Source organism: Cucurbita pepo, chromosome LG18 (assembly GCF_002806865.2).
Source record: "Cucurbita pepo subsp. pepo cultivar mu-cu-16 chromosome LG18, ASM280686v2, whole genome shotgun sequence".
NCBI lineage: Eukaryota > Viridiplantae > Streptophyta > Magnoliopsida > Cucurbitales > Cucurbitaceae > Cucurbita > Cucurbita pepo.
In genome coordinates this window covers 6,222,177-6,243,757 of record NC_036655.1, presented here as the reverse complement: position 1 = coordinate 6,243,757, position 21,581 = coordinate 6,222,177, and the positions used below count along the sequence as shown (strand labels likewise).

At 35.9% G+C, this 21,581-nt stretch overlaps 3 protein-coding genes and 1 non-coding gene across 6 annotated transcripts; 2 read left to right on the top strand and 2 right to left on the bottom strand.

Moving 5' to 3' along the window:
- Window positions 1–510: 510 nt before the first annotated feature.
- Window positions 511–720, top strand: LOC111780765. Its single transcript, XR_002812910.1, has one exon. It is a non-coding gene; the product is annotated as a small nucleolar RNA U3 (small nucleolar RNA).
- A 1,119-nt stretch (window positions 721–1,839) lies between these two features.
- On the bottom strand, window positions 1,840–5,441 carry LOC111780546 (putative leucine-rich repeat receptor-like serine/threonine-protein kinase At2g24130). Its single transcript, XM_023660972.1, has 2 exons — window positions 2,882–5,441; window positions 1,840–2,252 (listed from the first exon to the last, which is right to left on the bottom strand). Exons 1-2 carry the CDS (start codon window positions 5,439–5,441, stop codon window positions 1,840–1,842), a joined length of 2,973 nt encoding a protein of 990 aa, XP_023516740.1.
- A 1,207-nt stretch (window positions 5,442–6,648) lies between these two features.
- On the bottom strand, window positions 6,649–9,021 carry LOC111779626. Its single transcript, XM_023659710.1, has 3 exons — window positions 8,831–9,021; window positions 7,171–8,502; window positions 6,649–7,081 (listed from the first exon to the last, which is right to left on the bottom strand). The coding sequence occupies exons 2-3, from the start codon at window positions 8,416–8,418 to the stop codon at window positions 7,058–7,060; spliced, it is 1,272 nt and encodes a 423-aa protein (XP_023515478.1). The 5' UTR covers window positions 8,419–8,502; window positions 8,831–9,021; the 3' UTR covers window positions 6,649–7,057.
- Window positions 9,022–15,583: 6,562 nt separating this feature from the next.
- Window positions 15,584–21,503, top strand: LOC111779794 (AUGMIN subunit 8-like). 3 transcript variants are annotated; one of them, XM_023659946.1, is made up of 7 exons: window positions 15,584–15,868; window positions 17,383–18,806; window positions 19,148–19,267; window positions 19,838–19,954; window positions 20,034–20,123; window positions 20,662–20,769; window positions 20,857–21,503. In XM_023659946.1, exons 2-7 carry the CDS (start codon window positions 17,505–17,507, stop codon window positions 20,926–20,928), a joined length of 1,809 nt encoding a protein of 602 aa, XP_023515714.1. In that variant the 5' UTR covers window positions 15,584–15,868; window positions 17,383–17,504; the 3' UTR covers window positions 20,929–21,503. The 3 variants fall into 3 exon arrangements, with proteins under 3 accessions (XP_023515714.1, XP_023515713.1, XP_023515712.1); XM_023659945.1 differs by lacking the exon at window positions 15,584–15,868 and adding an exon at window positions 16,691–17,071 and having other exon boundaries at window positions 20,857–21,126; XM_023659944.1 differs by lacking the exon at window positions 15,584–15,868 and adding an exon at window positions 17,081–17,284 and having other exon boundaries at window positions 20,857–21,126.
- Window positions 21,504–21,581: the final 78 nt, after the last annotated feature.

Here is a 21,581-nt window from a genome sequence, read left to right as displayed (position 1 = left end):
CCAAGTAATAGACTTCATTTCAATGACAGAACGATTGTGATTTGAATGTTTCCCTTCAAATACTTTTTAAAACATAGATTTGTATTCTAGTGGAATCTTACCTAACTCATGAGTTTGTAGCTAGATAAGATTGCAACGATACGACGACTCTAAATCTACGACGAGACGAGAAATTAACCAATGACGACGCAACTCGTGCTCAAAGTAAAAATGTGGTAGAATAGAGTTTGTTGAGTGCAGATATGCATCAGAAGTTGACTTCCTTTACGAGTCTTCTCATTCACACTTAACTTGGTAATCAAACTTTGTTCTGTACGTGCAATGTTAAATCTTTAACACAAGAACTGGATAGCTTAAGTCAAGTTCACTACTAGTAGATATTGTCCACTTTGATTCATTACGTGTCGCCGTTAGCCTCACAGTTTTAAAACGTGTCTAGTATACTAGGGAGAGGTTTCTACACCCATATAAGAAATGCTTCGTTCTCCTCTCCAATTGATGTGGAGGCCCACGACCTTACTTCAATAGAATATGTTCTATAGGTTGTAAAAATGTGTCATTGAATTCTAAGGAGCCAAGAACCGAAGTCTGGTGGATGAACCACTGCTCCGTGGCTAGAGTGTGAGATTAATGGCTCAACAGGCTTCGATCCTGCAGTTTAGAGGATCGTTCTTGGTAGAGTCTATCTACTGGGTTGGTTGCAAGGCGGTCTGACAGACTTTAAGTACTTTTATTGTGAGATCCCACGTCGGTTAGAGAGGGAAACAAAACATTCCTTATAAGGGTGTGAAAACCTCTCCCTAGTAGATGTTTTTAAAACCGTGAGGCTGACGGCAAACCGCAACGAGCCAAAGCTATAACGACCCAAGCCCACCGCTAGTAGATATTGTCGTCTTTGGGCTTTCCCTTTCGGGCTTCCCCTCAAGGCTTTAAAACGCATTTGCTAAGAAAAGGTTTCCACACCCTTATAAACGGTGTTTCATTCTCCTCCCCAACCAATGTGGGATATCACAAAAGTGGACAATATTTTGTTAGCGATGGGTTTGGACGGTTAGAAATGGTATCAAAGCCAGACACCGAGCAGTGTGCCAGTGAAGACGCTAAGCCTCCAAGCAGGTGGATTGTGAGATCCCACACGGTTGGAGAGGGAAACGAAACATTCCTTATAAGGGTGTGGAAACCTCTCCCTAGCAACTGACGGGGTACGTAACGGATCAAAGTGGACAATATCTGCTAGCTTTGACTTAGGCTGCTGCTTCGAAGAGGAGAGATTCTGATTCAATCTTAAAAAACTATTCCAGACTGGCCATGAAGCTCAAGAACAGGAAACGTTGACTCACCATCGTATCTGTAATCAAATTTAGAGATTGTTTTTACACTTACAGCAAATCTAAATTCTTTCACCACAGGATTTGGACCTAACTGAGGCAAACATCATGGTATACTCAGTTTTTGGTCAAGTGGAAGTGAGTGATTAATTTAAGTGCAAAGTTCAAAAGTGGAGATAATCATTATGCTGGAAGATGATACAAAGAATTTTTATGATCCTCCACTTAGTACATAATCTACAATCTATATTGCTCATTCCATCTGAATGGTAGGTTAAAAGAGACATTAAATTATGTTGGCACCAATACCCTCATGTGCTGCCTTTTTCCAAACACGACTCTATTTCTTTAATAGATATTTTTGGATATTGTCTGGGCAACAGATTGGTTGAAGATCCATTCATAAAGTGGCTTTTCAATTTGGTGATGACATTATTTAGGTTCTAATATCAGTTTTCAGCTGACTTTCTTAAGAACACATTACCAAACTGCTAAATCATTTGGTGTTTAATCAGCAACCTTCATGTTTGTTAGGACCAGGTTCTGGAATCCATAATGATAAAGAGTTTGAGAGATGCTCCTTTAAACGTGTCATTTCGTGAGCTACGTCGACCATGCTTGGCCTGGACGATGGAGTGTACTGTGTGCACATGATACCAAGCTCGATCAACTCGAATAGAATTTGGCATTGCAGTTTGGGAGATTGTTCTGTAACGTTTGGCCTTGGAAGGTCGTATCTTTTCATTGCTTCGTTGGCTATGTCCTCAAGCTTGTGAGGGTAGTGGCTTTTTACCCATTCATGTAGGCCTGAACCTTGTTGGAAATGATGATCAGTTGGACGCTTTCCTGTCACAACTTCTAATAGAAGAACTCCAAAACTAAACACATCTCCTTCAGTTGATGGACGTTCTCCTATTCCATATTCTGCATTCCCAAATGCAAACAAAAATGTTAATAAGATTAATTCTCATCCTAGCATGATAACTACTGTCGAGTAGATATTATCTGTTTTGACCCGTTACGTATCACCGTCAGTCTCACAATTTTAAAACGCGTCTGTTAGGGAGAGGTTTCCACACCCTTATGAGGAATACTTCGTTCCTCTCTCAAATCGATGTGGGATCTCACAATCCATCCCACTTGGGGGTCCAGCGTTCTCGTTGACACACTGCCCGGTGTCTGGCCCTGATACCATTTGTAACAGCCCAAGCCCACCGCTAGCAGATATTGTCCGCTTTAGCCCGTTACGTATCCCATCAGCCTCACGATTTTAAAACGCGTCTGCTAGGGAGAGGTTTCCACACCCTTGTAAGGAATGCTTCGTTCCCCTCTCCAACTGAAGTAGGATCTCACAATCCATCCCCCTGAAGTCCAGCGTCCACGTTGGCACATCGCCCAGTGTTTGGCTCTGATACCATTTGTAACAGCCCAAGCCCACCACTAACAGATATTGTCCGCTTTAGCCCCTTACGTATCCCATCATCCTTATATGGAATGCTTCGTTCCCCTCTCCAACCAGTATGGAATCGAGTAGAAATTGAGTGGTTATTCACCTGGAGCTATGTAGCCAACAGACCCACATAACAAACCATGAGTTGAACTGAAGGAAGTTGACTCGTTTCCATAAGGAGAAAGATTGTTAGCTTCTCCTCCTCCAATGATCAGTCTTGAAATTCCAAAATCAGTGACCACAGCAGTCATGTCATCGTCAAGAAGAATGTTGCTTGGTTTAATATCACAATGCACCACTCTAACCGGTGAGTGATGATGCAGATAGGCCACACCTTCAGCCACATCACTGCAAATCCTCACCATTTCAACCAAATCTAGCTTATGAATACTCAATCCTAACCCATTAGGATACAGATAGCTTTCCAAGCTCCCATTTGACATCAATGGAAGAACAAGAGCATTGAAATCTGGTCTGCTACAAGTGGTTATAATCCTGATCAAATTTCTATGCCTTGTTCTTTTCAGCACTTGACATTCTCTTTTAAAGCTTCCTGAGACATCACCTGCTGTTCTTATTGGCTTCAAAACTTTGACAGCAATCATTGTCTTGTCCGGTAGAATTCCTTTGTAGACTTCCCCAAATCTTCCTGTCCCAACCAAGCTGGAAGAGCTGAATCCATCAGTAGCATCCACCAGTTGTCTGTACGAGATTCTTGGATATTCCACCTCCTTCCAATCTGTAGTTTGTTGTTCATATTCTTTCGAACCCCTCCGATTCAAACCGAAACGATTCATTCTCGTTTTCGGCCGGAATACGAAGACAATCCCAGTAATGAAAAGTACAAAAACTGCCAAAGAACACAACAGAATTGGCAGCAACTTATAGAGCTTATGTCTTTCCCTACACTTGGGCAAGCCTTTGATTGAGCCACAAAGACCATTATTACCAAGGAAAGAAGACAATGTCAGCCATGAAAACACCCCATTGTTTGGAACTCGACCTGAAAATCTGTTAAAAGACAAGTTGAGCTGCTTGAGAGTTGAAGATGTCTGAATACTGTCGGGAATGTTTCCAATCAATTGGTTGAAAGAAACATCAAGCGTTTGAAGATAAGGCATTTGGCCAATGGAAACTGGTAAAGACCCATCAAAGGAGTTGAAAGACAAATTGAGGTGCTCCAGTGCTATGCAGTTCCCAAGCTGGGATGGAATTGGGCCAGAGAGATTGTTGGAGGACAAGTCAATGGCAAGCACCATGTCCATTTTGCTAAGCTCCCATGGCAATGGTCCATGTAAATGGTTTCTTGACAGGTTCATATAAAACTTCATGGTCCTCACAGCAATTTCACTAGGAATAACACCAGAAATCTGATTGCTGGAAAGATCTAAGAAATCTAAATTGGTACATTTTCCCAAACTTGGTGGGATTGTTCCTGAGAGCTTGTTTCCATAAAGCCATAGCTGTCTCAACTGTGAAAGATTAGCCAAGGTTTCAGGAACAGAACCAGACAGCTCGTTGCTTGAAAAATCAATATAACTCAGAGGCTGAATCTCACCAAGAGAAGATGGGATTTCACCAGAGAGTAAATTCCTGGAGAGGTGAATATTAACAAGCTTCCTTAATCTTCCAACCTCAAAAGGAATGGTTCCATTCAAAACATTACCAGACAAGTTCAAAACAGTAAGGTTTGTGAGGTTTAAAATGGAAGGAGGAATTGAGCCATGGATGAGATTATCACTCAAATGAAGCTCTGAGAGATTGACATGGAGATCACCAATAATAGAAGGAATTTCTCCACCAAGATGATTGCTAGCTAAACTAATCTCTTGAAGCTTTGAAGAATTGAAGAAAGAAGCAAAAAACGGCTCAAGATTTGAGTTCCCATCATGGCTGATAAATTCATTATCAGACAAGTAAACATACACCAAAGATGGCATGTTCATAACAGGCAACTCCCCACTCAGCTTATTTGACCCCAAATCCAGCCATTTCAACTTCGTTGAGTTCAAAAGAGCTGCTGGAACACGACCCTCCAGCTTGTTAGACCATAGCAGAAACTTCACCAAATCTTTCAGCTCACACCCATCGTTCAAAGGTATGTTCCCACTTAAAGAATTGTTCGACAGGTCAATATACCTCAATGGAGAGCTCGACCCATTACAGAACAGCAGCTCAGGAATCTGCCCTTCAAGCCTGTTGCCACCCAAATTAAGATACTCCAATTGGTTAAGATTTTGAAGCTCTGTGGGGATTTTTCCTGTGAGTAAATTCCCTTTCAAGTCCAGTTGCTGAAGATGAACCAGAGAACCCAATTCCTTGGGGATTTGACCTTCAAAGAAATTCTCAGATAAATCAAGAATCATCAAGGAAGAAAGATTGGATAGAAATGGAGAAACGGTGCCTCCAATCGAGGTACCAGAAAGAACAATGGAAACAACTTGGTGGGTGCGATTGTTGCACTCAATCCCCGTCCAGTTACACAAATGAAGCTTTGAATCTAAACTCCAATTTTGAAGATGGTCTTTTGGGTCAGAGGAAACCCCATTTTTGAAAGCAAGCAATGCCGCTCTGTTGTGGTGGTCATCTTCAAGGCTGCCAAATGCTCCATTGAAGAGAAGAAAAATGAAGCACAGAAAAGGGAGCTCGCACAGAACCCCCATTGATGAAACAGAGACAAAAGGGTTCCACGAAGAGATGAATTGGAGAAGGAGCAGTGTCAATTTATTTGAAAATTTTGGGGCCTAACCGCCGTTGACTTGTGGATGATCACTTGGCGCCAGTGGGCTTTGACTTTTGTACTTTTGACCAATTGGATTTTATCACGTGTGAACAATTTAAAAAAGAAGTGGATTAAATTTAGATTAAAAATATTAAATGTCCTATGATTCAAATTACTTTGAGACTAATTAATCATGATTAGTAGTAAAACAATAATAATAATAATAATAATAATAATAATAATAATAACCAATGGAATTGTAATGTTTATTAATTTAAAAGATATTATTTAGATTTAGGGTTTTGTCAACCGAATCATAATCCCAATACAAATGTGTTGTTTCTTGGAAACGGGCTATTGGGTTGGGATGCGTTGCCACTTCTTAAAGTTCATAACACCTAATTTTCTTTTCTTTTTCCTTTTTAAATAAATAATAATAGTTTTTTTTTAAAAAAAAGTCCATTTTCTCAAATTATTTATATTTTTTTTTACGTGAAAATCGTGTGGTCGTGTGAGGTTAAAAATGCATAGTCCGAAATTGTCGACATAAATTTCCCATTATTTTATAATAAAAATAATTTTATAAAGTTTATTTATTAAAGTAAAAAGGTATTTATTATTATATTGCCTTTTATTTATTTATTTAAGGTTTAGGTTTTGAGAATCAAAGTTGATTTTGGGCTTGCAAAATTACCGCGCAAGCCTATTGGGCTGTCTGTATGGGCCTGACTAAAAATTGGGCCGACAAATGGGCTAAGCTTTCTGGGCCTCAGATGCCAAGCCCATTAATATTGACATCAACTGACATCATGACAGAAGCATGTATGGATATCATAATGAATTTTAATATTAGAACAGTTATCCTTTTGTTAATTTTTTTTATAAATTATGAAAATTTCGATTCACCCACCATGTCGGTATCGAACCCATAAAGATACAAAAACGTTTGACATATCGACGAAAATTTTGAATTTTTTTTAATTATTATTAAGCTCGACTCCAGGGGAAGAGTTACGTGATTTTGTGTCTTTTCAAGTGATTCTACGTTAGTCGAAAATGCGATCCAAGTCTCACACTAGATAATAGAAGGATCGTGCATATATAAGTAAGAACAACTGTTTGTAAGGATACGAAATTAGATGGAGAAAAAAAAGTAATAAGGTTCATACCCAGATTAGTCAATATCATACTATTGTGAAAATACAAAGAGGGTCATTGTCTCTTACATGAAGAAATCGGCATCTCTATCTCACAAATAAAACGAAGAACTGTAGGACAAACACAACTGTATTTCACAAAAGAATTAGAGGCAAATGATGAAGTAACAACTACATAGATTTCTGCTAACGACATGCTGCTTCACTCCTGTCATGTACTGATTTATATACAGTATAGAATCTGTTCTATACAGTCTTTTATACATTCTATGAACTCAAATCCAACGCACACTAAATCAGAATATCATCAATAAATCTCAGTCAAAACCGAAACTCTTTTGTTAAGCTTCTCAGGGCTGTAGGCTGCTGCTGTCAAGCTAGAACAGAACACAGTGCTTAATCAAAACCAGAAGTACACCATTGCCTGTCCATTCAAAATATGGTCTTTTTCAGTATATATTAATCAATGGTTTTGCATCTTAATGGATAAGGAAAGGAGAGTATAGGCTATACCTCTTGCAGAAGGTCGAACATCGCGTTATCCGGTTCCGGGCGCTGCTCGGTTTTCAAACTTCTCATCTCAGATTGAATAGAATTCAGCTGTTCTTGTATCTCCTTCAGCAGTTTCATCTCTTCCACCTTTGCAGTACTAATCTCTTGTCTTATACTGTCTATATTCTGTTCGAGCTGATACGTTGCACGACAAAGTTGCTGAAAAGGTTGAGATTCAGCAACGATTTCGTCGATTTGTTCCTGAACAGGAATCGTACTGGAACCTACAGCTTTTACTTTCCTTGCTTTTGATGATTTGTTCTTCTGGCTTTTGCAACTAGAAGCTTTCTTTGTTCTGGTTTGCTCCACATCTTTATGGTGCTGTTTGAATGGTTCAATCAGTACTGGGTCTGGCTTTCCTAGTCGATTTTCGCCTTCGAAAATCGACTTCTCCTGTGGTTGGATCCGAGTTTGACAAGCTTGGTTCGCCTCTGGGATCTCGAAAATATCTTGAACAGTTGACAAACCACAACTTTTGGGGCTTACAACATCAGGATGATCTTGAATCCTTGAATGGCTAACAACACTCCCACCATTCAAACTTTTGGATCTATCTTCACCACTCCCTTTAGAATCAGATATCTCTTTTATTTGTTCATCTAACATCTCGATCGGTTTCGACGAACAGCAGTTCGAACGTTCCACGATACTCGGGCAGCTATCCGGTGTAAGAATCTCAAATCTCTCCATTTCTGCAACAGATTTTCTATAATACAATTCATCAAGTTGAGTCAGAGGCAGAGACTTTGCTCTTCTCACATAGCCACTTACACCAATTTCTCCATTACTGACTCCATTAGTGACCAAATCCTTGTTTTGAAGCAAGAACTTATCAGCAAATCTGGGTTCACAAGAACCCAAATCAGGGCAATCCAAGCTCAAGAGTTTGTACCTATAAGCCTGCACTTGAAATTCAAGAGAAGCGATTTCCATTTCTTTTTGATATATCATATCTTCAAAACCAGCAAGATACTCTTGAGTATGGCAAAGCTTCTCCTCTGCCATTCTTTGATATTGACTTGCTTCCATCTTCAAAGCAGCCTTTTCTCCTTGCAAACGCAGAATCATCGATAGGGCTTCACTTGCTGCAGTGGCTGAGGCTTCTCGTTCTTTATCAAGCTCTGAATAAAGCGTCTGTAGGAGCTGTTGACCACCTCCATGCCCTTCTTTTACACGTTCCATCTCAGTTTCTGAACCACTTTCCGCCATTGAAACCTCCCTGAAGAACTCTGTAAACACCACTAGGCTCTGCTAATCCAAATAATCCTCAACCAAAGACCGAGATGGGTCGATCTACAATCGCTCGAATCATAAATACAAAAGAAATGGACATCAGAAACGAGTTGCAGAGAGGGTTTCGTGCAAGAAAAGAAACTAAAAGGAAAAGAAAACTCCAATGAAATCAAACCGTCAAATAATTTCCTAAAACCAGGCTAAATGTGTTGCTTCTTTCAACCTTTTTGTTAATGATTTACCAGAAACAAGCTAAAGGGGTCTTTAGTTTCGCCGATTTTGTTAACGATTTCCAATAAACACAAAAGGGGTTTCGAATTTCAAAGGTTTTGAGAACAGAGATCTAAGAAAACCGCCATGAAAGAGAAGAACAAGAAGATGAACTCACCGACAGGAATTGCAGCGATTTTCAGGGGGAAACCAAGTCGAGAATATGTAGAGAGGAAAGAAGGAGTGAAAAATTACAAAAATGAAAGCCAAATCAGAGTCCACTCGATCATTGAATAAGAAAACGGCGTTTATGGACGCTACAGATCAGAGGAGGGCGCGCTCTGATATGGACAAGCGTGGGATTTGCAAGAAAATGGATACCCACCATTTAAATTACTGTATATATTTTAAAGTTGTATTGATTTATACAATAAACATATTTTTATTTGTCCCAACGGGCCAACGGCATTGCTTCCCTTTGTAGGCAAAAGCAAGCATGTTCTTGAGTTGTTTTTAAAATGGCTACCACACGCGTTTTAGACACATCAAGATTATGACGTCCAAAACTCCTGCCCACCACACCGGTTCTAGACACATCAACATTTTGTGATTAATATTTTTTCTTCATCGTCAAAATTCCTAACCTATTTAAATAATCGATCAAACATAATTCATTAAACTTACGTTATTCTCAATATAAGAAATTCACTAGTTCACTAGGGTCAAGTCTAATAATTGTATGAACGGATTGTCTACGTATTTTATGAATAAATTGTCTAGTCTCTACTGTAAATACCCCTCATCCTACCAAAGTTTTCATCCCAAAAAATTCCAAGCAGTGGCAAGTAGTAAAGTATAATAGTATCTTACAGAGTGTCTAGTAATATTTTTTTCCGTTGATGTCAATAAAGAGTGCAAATGTTTCTCACAAAAAGTTGTGTTCAACATATGATACTCGATGATATAATAACATAACCTTTATCTATCTCTACAATAATATGATATTATCAACTTCGTGCATAATATCCTGACTTTGCTTTTGGTTCACCCAAAAAAAACCTAGTACTAATGAAGATAATTATTTTTACTTATATACTAATGATCATTTTCCCTCGAAGTTTTTCCTAATTTTTTACAAATTAATATTAAATTGGATCGACCCAATGATAAGCTGATGTTGTACTTATTTGAGTTTAAATCTACTTTCATCTTAACTAATTTCTTCGATAAAATTAATTTTTAATATTCAATGAAGAAAAGATTTAAATTTTTTTAATAACAAAAATGATATTCATATCATACCTTTTAAACGCATATGATAGTAATTCGAAGTTAGAAGTTGGTGACAATTGGAGAATTAAGGGTTAATACATTAGAAGGGGAAAAAGTTGTTGCCATTAATTTCAATACAAAAGTCAATATATGATTAATAATATACAAAATATATATATATATATATATATATATATATATATATATATATAAGTAAAAGTAGTGATTTTAAGAGGAAAATAAACAAAAGTGCTGTCTTATCTTGAAACCAAACACGGCAACTTCCAATAAATAAATAAATAAAATGCTTTATATCAATTTTAATACCCTAATTTTCTTTTTCTTATTCAATATTAATTCCCTAAATTGTCTTTATGAATTATTTTTTAAATAAATATTAATGATTTTTGTCCTGTTTTTATTTTTTAAAATAGTATTTTTAAAATAAAATATTAAAGAAATTTAAGCGAAATTATAGATGTTTTCTATAATTTAATTTATTAATTTTCAAAAATCGTTAAAAATGCACGATCGATAAATAATCATAACTACGTGGATTTCCTTTTAAATTTTCAAAATTCGAGAACAAGAATCTTCAACAAAATCAAAATCAGACCGACAGGTTCGACCCACAGTGGCATATCCATGATTACTCAAAATTGATAACCATAGTTCCAAGGGGGACAAAATAGTTGCTTTTTCATAGGGACACAAAAAAAGATACGGGAGAGTTTTTCAAAAGGTCGTTATCCGTTGGTGGTGATGGCCAACGGTTATAATACCGCCCAATTCTAGCGTGCCACGGTGGGCTCCCCTCCATAGCCGACCAATCCTTGTGGTCTTTAAAAATTTAATAATACCAAAGGAATGATACCCGTCAATAATTTTGTTTCCTTCTTCCTTTTATTTATTTATTTATTTATTTTTAAGCTTTATTAAGAATATTTTATATTTGGTGGGTTTTCAATTCTAATATTTGACTTTTTTTAATAAATTAATACGTGTAATTTTATGATAAATTGTTAATTCAAACTGTATATAACTGTTTCTTAATATCTATTTAATGTTTTTAAAATAATTAAAAAAAAATGAAAAAATGTGCGGCAAAAGACCAAGCAAGAAAAGCGGAGTGGGTATGATAAATGGGCCGAGTTAGTTTTGGGCCCATTTAGGGGAAATGGGCTTCAAGTTATTTACAAGCCCATCAAAGGCCCATATCGGTTGGCTTCGGTGAAAGGCAATAGAGATAGGATGCCACGTGTTGTTTATGCAGGCCGACACGTAGGTTTTGCAATTCCCTGTGGAGTCTGAGCAGTGCAATAACGGAGGCTTCCAAATTAAAGAAAATAAAAATAAATGGTACAGAATGACAGAGGCAAATGTGTATGGTATCCTATGTCTATCTCAACCACAACAACCCTCTCCCAAATCAAACAAAACTACACTCACTCGCCTTTCCTATTCTAGCCCCACTCTATGTTGTCGGTCCCGTGTCGATTAGACACCGACTCAAACATCAATTATCACCTTAAAAATCGATAGGTGCGATTAGATTGAGATGACTTATAACGAGTAGTGTAGAATTCTTCAAGTTTCTTTTGAATTTCAGGATGAAAAGAGAAATGGGTCAATGTGAAAAAACGTGATCAACTCGTCGAGGTCGTCAAGACAATTAATTGGGTCAGGACCTAATTAGGTCACGGGTTAAGTTCTAAGTTTCATATTCCAATCCAGTACCAGACTCATTCAGCCTTAATTTGACTCGGTCATTTGTTCATACATCTTTAGTGATTATAGATATGATTGATTCATCTTTATCGAACGTTTCAATGTTAGTTTTTCATTATTTTGAAGTAGTAGAAAATTCCACAATAATTTCACTTTTTGATAATTTATACACTTTTAACCCGAAAACGAACTTGGCATGTAGAGATAAATTACAAAATATATGAGTTACAGTTACCTTAAATTAATTATTTATTTTTTCTTAAATTAAAATTAAAAAAAAAATTTGTGACAAAGAATTGTCAGAAGAGCAAATAAAGAAGGGGACATGTCAGACATGCAAATGTTTGTTCTGTTGTTGTGAAGTGCACAAGTTGAACACATGAAACACTTATATGGGTACATTTTTAATAATAAAATCAATTATTTTTAAAAATACTCAATAATTTATTTAAATAATACTAATTAAATTCTTTAGCAGCAAAACAAAGTCCTCCTTTTATCATAAAACCACATCATGCCAAATTAATATTTAAATACAATGAATAACCAAACTCATATTTTATACAAAGTTTATAATATAAAATTCAAAGATCATGTTTCTGGTATAAATGGGTTACAAATTTTTTTTTGAGGGAAAGCACGTAATCAAAAGCTAAAAAATGACAATATGTATTAGCGATGAACTTGAACTATTACAAATGATATCAAAGCTAGATACAAACAGTGTGCCAGCGAGGATGCTGGCCCTAAGAGGTGGATTGTGAAATCTCGCATTGGCATTCCTTATAAGGGTATACATCGACATTCCTTATAAGGGTATGGAAACCGTTTAAAAATCTTGAAAGAAAGCTCAAAGAAAACATGTTCGTCGAATCTTAAATTTTTTATTTTTTTTCGAATCTCTAACGTGTTAGTCGAGACGACACGGTTTGATTGGAAAATTTGCATTATTTTAGGGATTATTGGAGAATTGAAAAGGAAAGAAGAAAGTGATGATAGGGAATTTATTGTTGGCTTCTATTTGTAATGAGCGAAACCAAACCAGGCTGTCTTGAACGAGTTTTCTTTATTTGCACAATGATCCCTGTCCACATCACAAATTCACAAACTATCCTTCACTTTTAAAAAGTTTCTTTTTGTAACCCACAATTTCACACTTTAATTTCACCTTTTGGCCCAAAAGCTCTGCAATATGTGATGAAAATGATAATAATGAATTTAAATGTAAAGTTTTTAATTAATGTTAGCTGAATATAGCTCAGCTATTAATAAAAGGAAAATATAGGTATCCTCAAAAGTAACTTTAGTGTAACCATATAATATTTCCTCAAAAGTAATTTTTCCTACTCTATGGTGTAGACTATGTTAAAATGTACATTAAAAAAAAAATACTCATTTGACTTATGAATTGTCAAATATCAAAACATTATTGTTTTGAGATTATAAAAAAAATTTAAATAATAAAAAAATTAAATCAATTTTCCCATTAATTACCCACAAAAGCTGATGTGGTACTTATTTTTTATTAAAAAATAATTTTCTACTTTCTATAATTATTGTTTTTTTCAATTTTATTATTAGTTTTTTTTCTTTCACACCCAATCCATGGCTGCCACTACGACCTGTCGTTATCAGCCATCGTCAATATTGTTTTTTTTTTTTTCTTTTATTAAAAAAAAAACTATCTTATAGTTGAAATATTATTATTATTATTATTATCACAAAGAAAAAAAAAATCCCCAAAAAGAGGCGATGACTGGTAAGAGTAGATAGACAAACTTATTTTATTAATTGTAACATAATTACAAAATATTTGATTAAATCTGACCGTTGAAATCCCAGATCTTAAGGTCATTTAACACCTAATGCTGTGTTTGGTCAACAAAACAAAGACTTAGAAAGGCATTAGAAAATTCCGTAGTCAAATAGTTTTTTTTTCTTTATTTTTGATTTGCTAGTGGTCACATTTGAAAAAAGAAAAAGATAAATAATAAAAATATGGTTTATATTTTGTGTACAAAATATTTATAAATTTTTAAAAAATATAAAAATATATTTTGTTTTAGTTTTGGATAAAAATTGTTCTTATGTTTAAAAATTACCCTCTTAAAAAATATTCTTGAATTTTAAAAAAATTTATTAATAAATAAAGAGTTAAAAAAAATATAAAGTACTATTAACACCTTACTTTTTTAAAGAGTTCAACAAAGATTATTTTATTTTTTTAATATTATTTTTGATCGTCTAGTAGAAAATTATTTTTTTAATTTTTTAATCTTTAAATTCAAAAGTATTAATGAAACATTTGTTTTTAAAAGGATTATTTTGTTTTCTATCTAAAACTAATAATGGTATAATTAAAATTTTAAAAATTTTAAGAGTATTTTTTAAAGGAAATAAAAATTTTAATTTTTTTTTTGTTAATTTAATTAAAATAATGGCACAATTTCTAGCCAATGAATGTGCGCCACGTCATCATGATTTCAGTGACGTAATCCATCCCATCAAATAAATCCATAAACCAAATATGGTATTACTTCCAAACTAAGCTTTTGCACTCCTTTAATTTGGTTGATTTTAAAATTAAATTTAAAAAATTAAAACCCATGATAATTTAATATTATATTACCTTCCCACCTATCTTTTCCAACAATTAATATTTTTTTTTCTCATTCCATCCCTCAATATTTACCCAATCTAAGAACATACTTTGAATCAATTTTAAACATCATTAATGAAAATGTGTTGCATTACTTGACTTAGCTACATGGAGCTCTAAACTGAATACACTACTAGAACAGTAGTTTATTGGTTTATCTATATATATATATATATAACGGACAATAATTTACCTTTAAATAGTCTATAAATTGAGTTTAAATACTTAAATAATTTTAAAATTCATAATTTAAACGGGTAATAATTAGGTTACATAATCATATTAGAATCTTCACTTTAGAACTTTTTATTTTTCTTGTGAAAATGGTATAATTGATTGAGAATGAAAAAGGCAGAGAAAGAGTAGAAGAAGAAGTTGGTGAGGAGACATTTTAATTGTGTTGGTGGATAAAAGTAGAGACAACAACACAAAAAGGGGAATTGAGTTCCATACAAATTGAATAAAAGAATTTCGAGGAATGGGTCTCATAATCATTTCATGTCCAAACATTTATTTATGTGTCTCCTATCCATTTGTCCTTTTATTTTAATTTTAAATATTTTTCCGCCCCTAAAACATCTCATATTTCATCATTTGAAAAAAAAAAATATATATATATCAATTCTGACTCGTAAACTTATAATTTCATCTAATAGTTTTATGAGAACGGAATTTATTTCAAACTCTATAAATCATAGACGTGAATTTAAATTTAAATTTTAGATTAAAATTTTCTCTTAAAAAAAAAAAAATAATACTCCCATAAAAAACAAGAGCACTATAGTTTTTTGTTTTATTTTAGTACCATTCTTTTCTTGTTTGGTTTGAATTAATTATTGCCCATGCCCTAGGAGTAAGGTCCCCATTGCACCAAAATAAATAAAAATAAAAATAAAAATAAAAACCATTATTTTCCATGTTAATTACATAAATATTATTTATTAAAAGTAGTTTTATTTTATGGAAGGATTTAATAAGGGTTGGTGTAATTTTCTTGAAAAAAGAAAGTCAATTACCTCTGGTATAAAAGAGTAATTAGATTCCTTTTATGCTTTATTTTACCTATTTTTTTAAGAGTTTTATATTTAAATTATATTTTTTAAAATTAAATTATTTTATAACTCAAGGATTAATAAAATTAGGTGGCGCGAAACTAACTGTCTTCCGTGGTCCCTACCTTCTCAAAAGTCCTAAATATAACCGTTTTTTTTTTTTCTTTCTTTTTCCATTAAGTTTGTTTTTTTATTTTTAATTTAATTTTAATTTTCTCTATTTAAAAACCAAGCGCTTTTTCTTCTCTTCTTCCTCTCTTCGAAGTTCTTCGAAAATCTGAACTGCGTCAACTCTGCCCGCTGGAAGGCCTTGTACGGCTAAGTCTCTTTTTCAGTTCCTGAAACCATGTCGCCTTCGTTTGTTCTTTTATTGAAGAAATCGAGCCCTACGAGCCCTACGGAACTCACCGATCAAATTTCGCCTAATTTGCTCTGATTTTCAGTTCGAAATTGAATCCTCGAGGAGCTTTTTCCGATTCAACGCGTGATTGTTCAGGCCGTATCGGTGAGAACTCTGTTCTTGAACACTTTGATTTTCCTTTGTTGATATCTTCGATGTTTGAATTTGCGACTGGTTTTTTTTATTATGTCTTTGCTATTGAGTTCGTTAGTTTGATGATTGTTCGATTCGAACCTTTCNTTTTTTTTTTTTTTTTTTTTTTTTTTTTTTTCCCTTCTTTTCTTGAGTAGCTTGAGAGTTGGGAGATACTGTTTTTGTTTTCTATAATAAGTTTGAAGTACTTCACTATTTCCTTTCTCGTGGATCATCCGTAAAAGGCGTTAGATCTTTTTTATTTATTTTAAATTATAATTACAGAATTTTCTTTGTCGTGTTTGTATATTCTGAAATTCGAGTATGTCTCGTGTTCATTTATATTCCTCTCTATGCAACATCTCTGAAACTTCTGTCGATGAGCAGTAGAGGCTCAGGCCGGTCTCCAGTATTAGGTGCAGGAATCTGTCGAAAATCAGGCATTGATAAGGTTTCCTCCTCAAAATCCTTACAGATTTCATCTGTGTATAACTGCATTTCTTCACAGCCGCAGCTGAGTTATGAATGTTATAAAGAGGAGAATAGTAATCAGGATTGTCCAAATGGAAACCGTGTTCTTATCCAACCTTTGCACATAACCATAAATCTTAATTTTGTTTCAATGCGTTTCTACCTCGTGTTGACTTCGGATTGGTATTAATATCCATTTATTACGGCCATGTAAATTCTCAGACCGGACAAAGGTTCTCCTTGCACGTGGACATCCACCATTCTGTGGAGGAAATTAAATATTTCTCACTAGCCAATTGAATGGCGTCTTAGGTCAAATAATGAGAGAAAAAAACATTTGACAGTTGGAGTGAATGATACATTTTCAATTTCATCTGGTCCCGTAGAACTACAAGTATTATTTCTGATACGAAACTTGGGTAATGCGACTTCTTTACTTTTACAAGTGTCGTAATTATTTTTAATGAAAGATCTTTTTGAAGAGAGAAGATGACAGTGAAGCAAATTGGGAGTCGGAATGTACGAAATCTTTCATGTTGTCAGCCCCAACCATCCATGGCCGAATAAGTTCCAGTTAAGTTCCACTTCCCTTATCCTGCAGCGACCTGCAAAAGCCCACACTCTCTATCTCCCCGCTCGGGAGTTTCTGAGGGGACCCCTACTCTGTATATGCAATTTGTGTCGAAGCAGGCCGAATCCAAAGCTGTAAGGATTAGACGTTGATGCAATTTATGGCAGTTCTCCTTTTTTAAGCGGCCCTTTTGTGTGCCCTACCTTCCCCTCGTCTTCCTTGCGGTGGTCTGATCTAACTTGGGTCGAGGGCATTGCTTGATTAGAAACTAATCAATTCGACTTTATTAGTTTTAGTGTTTGAGTTTCAAGTTCGCCATTCGATTAATCTTTTCCTGCTGAAGAACTGTATGTTTGCAAGTTTGTTTATTCGTTTTCCGCTTTCTATTTCTTTACTTTAACGTTGGTTTATTCCTTTCTTTTTAACTGTGCGTTTGTGGTGACAGATACAATGCAGGGAAAAGGATCTTTCTTTGTGTGAGCACTGTTTTTTTTCAGTTTTTGGGGAATGAGAACTGTGTAGTTATGTGAAGAAAACTATCACTATGGTCTAATTTCGATTGTTTGGATGGATGTATGCGAATCGGTGCGGGCATTTAGAAAGCATACAATAGCAGCAGCAGCAGCGACGCCAAGGCAACCATTGGTTCCTGCAGAAAAGAACAATGAAGTTATCACACGGTCTCCCTCGCGTTCTAAGAACAAGTCACCTTCTCCTTCATCGTCGTCTGGTCCTCGGCGTTGCCCATCACCAAGCATCACGCGGACGGTTTCTACATCTTCCCAAATGGTTCTTAAAAGAGCCCAATCAGCAGAGAGGAAGCGACCCTCCACACCTGCTTCTCCTCCACGCCCGGCCACACCAATTCATAGTTCACCTGCAGATGTAGAGTTGCTATCGAAAAAAAGGATTGGCGGTCGAGCTGAGAGTTTATGGCCCTCTACGATGAGAAGTTTGAGCGCCTCATTCCAATCTGATACAATTTCTCCTGTTTGTAAGAAGGAAAAACCCGTGTTATCTTCTCCTTCTGATCGAACTCTGAGGCCTTCTTCTAATTTCCCATCTAAGCAGGCTGAAACGCAAACTGTTGCACGGAAGCCCACGCCAGAAAGAAAGAAGAGTCCTCTAAGAGGTTTGAATGGGCATGATCAATCAGAGAATTTCAAGCCAGTTGATGGGTCACGGACTCAATTCGTAGATCATCAGAGATGGCGAAGTAGAGTTGGTGCGAAAGCGTCCTCCAATTCATTAAGTTGCAGCGTGGATCTCACCGATAAAAGGGTCCCAAGCTTAAACAAGCCACTCAGAGGAAGCGGTTTATCTCCTACAAGGGCAATTACGGGCAAGACTATGAACAAACCTTTACAGAAATCGACCAGTGGTGACGTGAGGCTATCTTATGTTGATGGAAGGACTAGGGAAGAATTTGAGACAACTTCAGCGAATGACAATTCAATGCAGGAATCTGCAGCTAACAAGCTCGTTTCTTCAAGTTTAGCAGGCACTAAAATAATAACAAACCGAGTTGTCAGATATGATTCGCCAAGTCTTGGCCCACGTCCATCTTCACCTTCGAAGGCACAAGTATTATCCTCTGTTGCTAGAGGAGTTAGTCCATCTCGATTAAGGCCATCAACTCCACCTTCTCGAGGAATTAGCTCATCACGATCAAGACCTTCAAATTCTACTCAATCCAATGCTTCCACTTCTGTACTTAGTTTCATAGCAGACTTTAAGAAGGGCAAGAAGGCAGCCAGCTGCATAGAAGATGCTCATCAGCTAAGGCTTCTATATAATAGACATTTGCAGTGGAGATGTGCTAATGCACGGGCAGAGGCTGTTATGCGTAATCAGGAGGTGACAGCAGAGGTTGTGTTTTAATGCATGTCAATCTTGCTTGATTATAACCCCTTTATTCACGACAACATGACCATGTGCTCTGTTGGCACGAAACTTGATTACTGTTACTTGCGATTGTGAACAGCCTGAAACCATTTGCTATTCTTGTCACTTATTTGCTTGTGCTCAGAAACTGAGTTATATTTCTGACATTCCAACAAGCGGAAGATTTTATTTTGACTTGGCAGTAACTTTTAGGGACATCTTTTGTTTCTTTTATCCAATTAGCATCTTAAGTTGCATGTCGGGCATGTTGCTTGTATACTTGAGTACATGTTAAATATTAACAACTTTTGTGTGCTGTGGTGCAGAGAACTCTTCTTGGCATATGGAATACAACACTAAATCTTTGGGATTCAGTAATCAGAAAACGGATCGATCTCCAACAGCTGAAGCTAGAGCTCAAATTGATCTCAATTATGAATGATCAAGTACTACTATTAATTCTTTGAAAGTCATTATATATCTTAAGCGTACTCTAAATAGCACGGTTCTTTTACACTTTCAGTGCACACAGTTTTTTATGCAAGTGATGCTCAAATTATATTAGTTAACATTATGCCTAGACAGACCTGAGCCAAAATACTTATGATGGGTGGGACTTAGTTTCTGGAATTGTGCTTGCCAACCCTGGTCTAAGGACTATGAATAAAACCCTAGGTATTTTGGCACGTGGTCTCAACCTCAATGTTTCATAGCCATGTATAGAATTTTAGCATAAAATGTCAACGTAGAGTAGCAGAGTAAGGAGCTTGCTTTCTTCTCCAGCAACGTAGAAGCACAACTAACTGTAGCACGTGCTTTAACAGGGTTAGCTCTTAGGTGAAGTGTTTTCTTTGAGAAAAGTTTTTTTTTTGTGGTTAATTTATTCAACCAGAACGCTTCTTGTTCTTTGAATTTGGAGTTATAATTCTCCTCCTACTTGTATTTGAACAACCATTTGCTCTCATATATGCTTCACCAAATTGATATGATTTTTATGTTGCATGTGATTTATGCAGATGAGCTACCTCAATGAATGGGCTGTGTTTGAAAGAAGCCACAATCGATCCTTATCAGGAGTCATAGAGGATTTGGAGTCGAGAACTCTTCGTGTTCCAGTAACTGGAGGAGCAAGAGTATGCTACATTAGCCAGTAGTTTGTTTTAATTATGGGAAGCCGAATATTGGTAACTGACAACAATCTTTTAATTTCAGGCAGATGCTTGCTCTTTAAATGGTGCAATTTGTTCAGCCGTTGGGGTGATGCAGGCAATGGGATCCTCTATTTGCTCCTTACTCCCAAGGGTATACTTATACAACTCCTTGAATGCCATCAATATTTAGTAGTTTTTTCATCCCATCTTCCATGAAATCAAGAGTCTCTGCAATTATTATGGACATTGACCAATCTTGTCATCTTATAATGCAATTGATGTCCTTACTGCTTGAGAATAAGAATAGTTCTGATCACAATAGCTAGAGGAGATAAACTTAGTGCTGCAAGTATCTAAACCTTTGCAAACCATCAAAGCCTCTGATTTGGATTTCTCCCTCTACCAGTTAGCATCTTATCCCGTGAGCACTACATTTTGCGGATATTAATAAAAGTTCATTATATCTATCACCTGCTTGATGATTGTCATGAATCAATTATCTGGAAACTTCAGGTGATGTATTTTAAGAAATTTGGGTGGTTGAAAATCGAATTTATTGAATTGATTGCTGATATGTTTGGATGGGCAATATTTAGATATCTATAGCTGTTTATATGGTTGCGAGATTCAATGCTTTTTTGTCTGCAGTTCTAGTTCTGCTATTCATCGTTGGCTTATTTGTTTTTCAGGTGGAGGTAATGCAGACGTTGGTTTTTGAACTTACTATTGTCGCATCCCAAGAAAAAGCTATGCTTGATGAATGTGTAGCATTGTTGGCTTCAACAGCGGCTTTTCAGGTGAGGATGATATTTCAGCACACTTGAATCTATTACTTTACAAGCAAGCATAGAATTAAGTAAGAGTAGTACCCAATTTGAAAGCAGGTCCAGGAACAGAGTTTGTGGACGCATCTCATACAAATGAAACAAGGACTGGACAAGTGCTGCGAGTTTTAGGCGGTTAAAGGCAAGCTTCCTAACCTGACTGGCCCAGCTAGGCTAAGCAAGCTAACAACAAAACCCATATATTTCTATTTGTTACCTATCTCACTGAAAATGAGTTATACCCCGCATGTATATTCATTTTTTAAATTCATAGCGGGAGTTTGTAGCTGTAAATCTTTTCCAATTTTAATCTATTTTATCGTTTGAAAATTTTGTTCAAGCTTACACAATTCTTCCATTGCAAGAGCTCTCTGGCTTATTCTTTCAGCCGGCAACTTTATTTCTGCTTACCAATTACCATACAAAAGCAAACTAATGGAGATGGCAGAGAAGCTGAAGGGTCATCGTGCATTGTAGAGAACCGATGTCAGGAATACAAATGGAAGAAAGAGAAGTTGTGCATATTTCAGTTCAGGTTGGCTTCTGTTTCCAAATACATATACATAGAACACGATTCTCTGTTAATAGTTTTATTTTAGGTTTCTTCAAAATGCCTCGTATCAATGGAGAGAGTATCCTTTGATTATAAACCCATGATCATTCCCTAAATTAGCCGAATCCAACACTTAGTTGTCCCTTTTATTTGAGCCCAAATGAATTCTTCCCTAAATTTAAGTCTTTGAACTGAAATGAGGCTCATCGCGTCACTTGGGGATTCAGAGTAG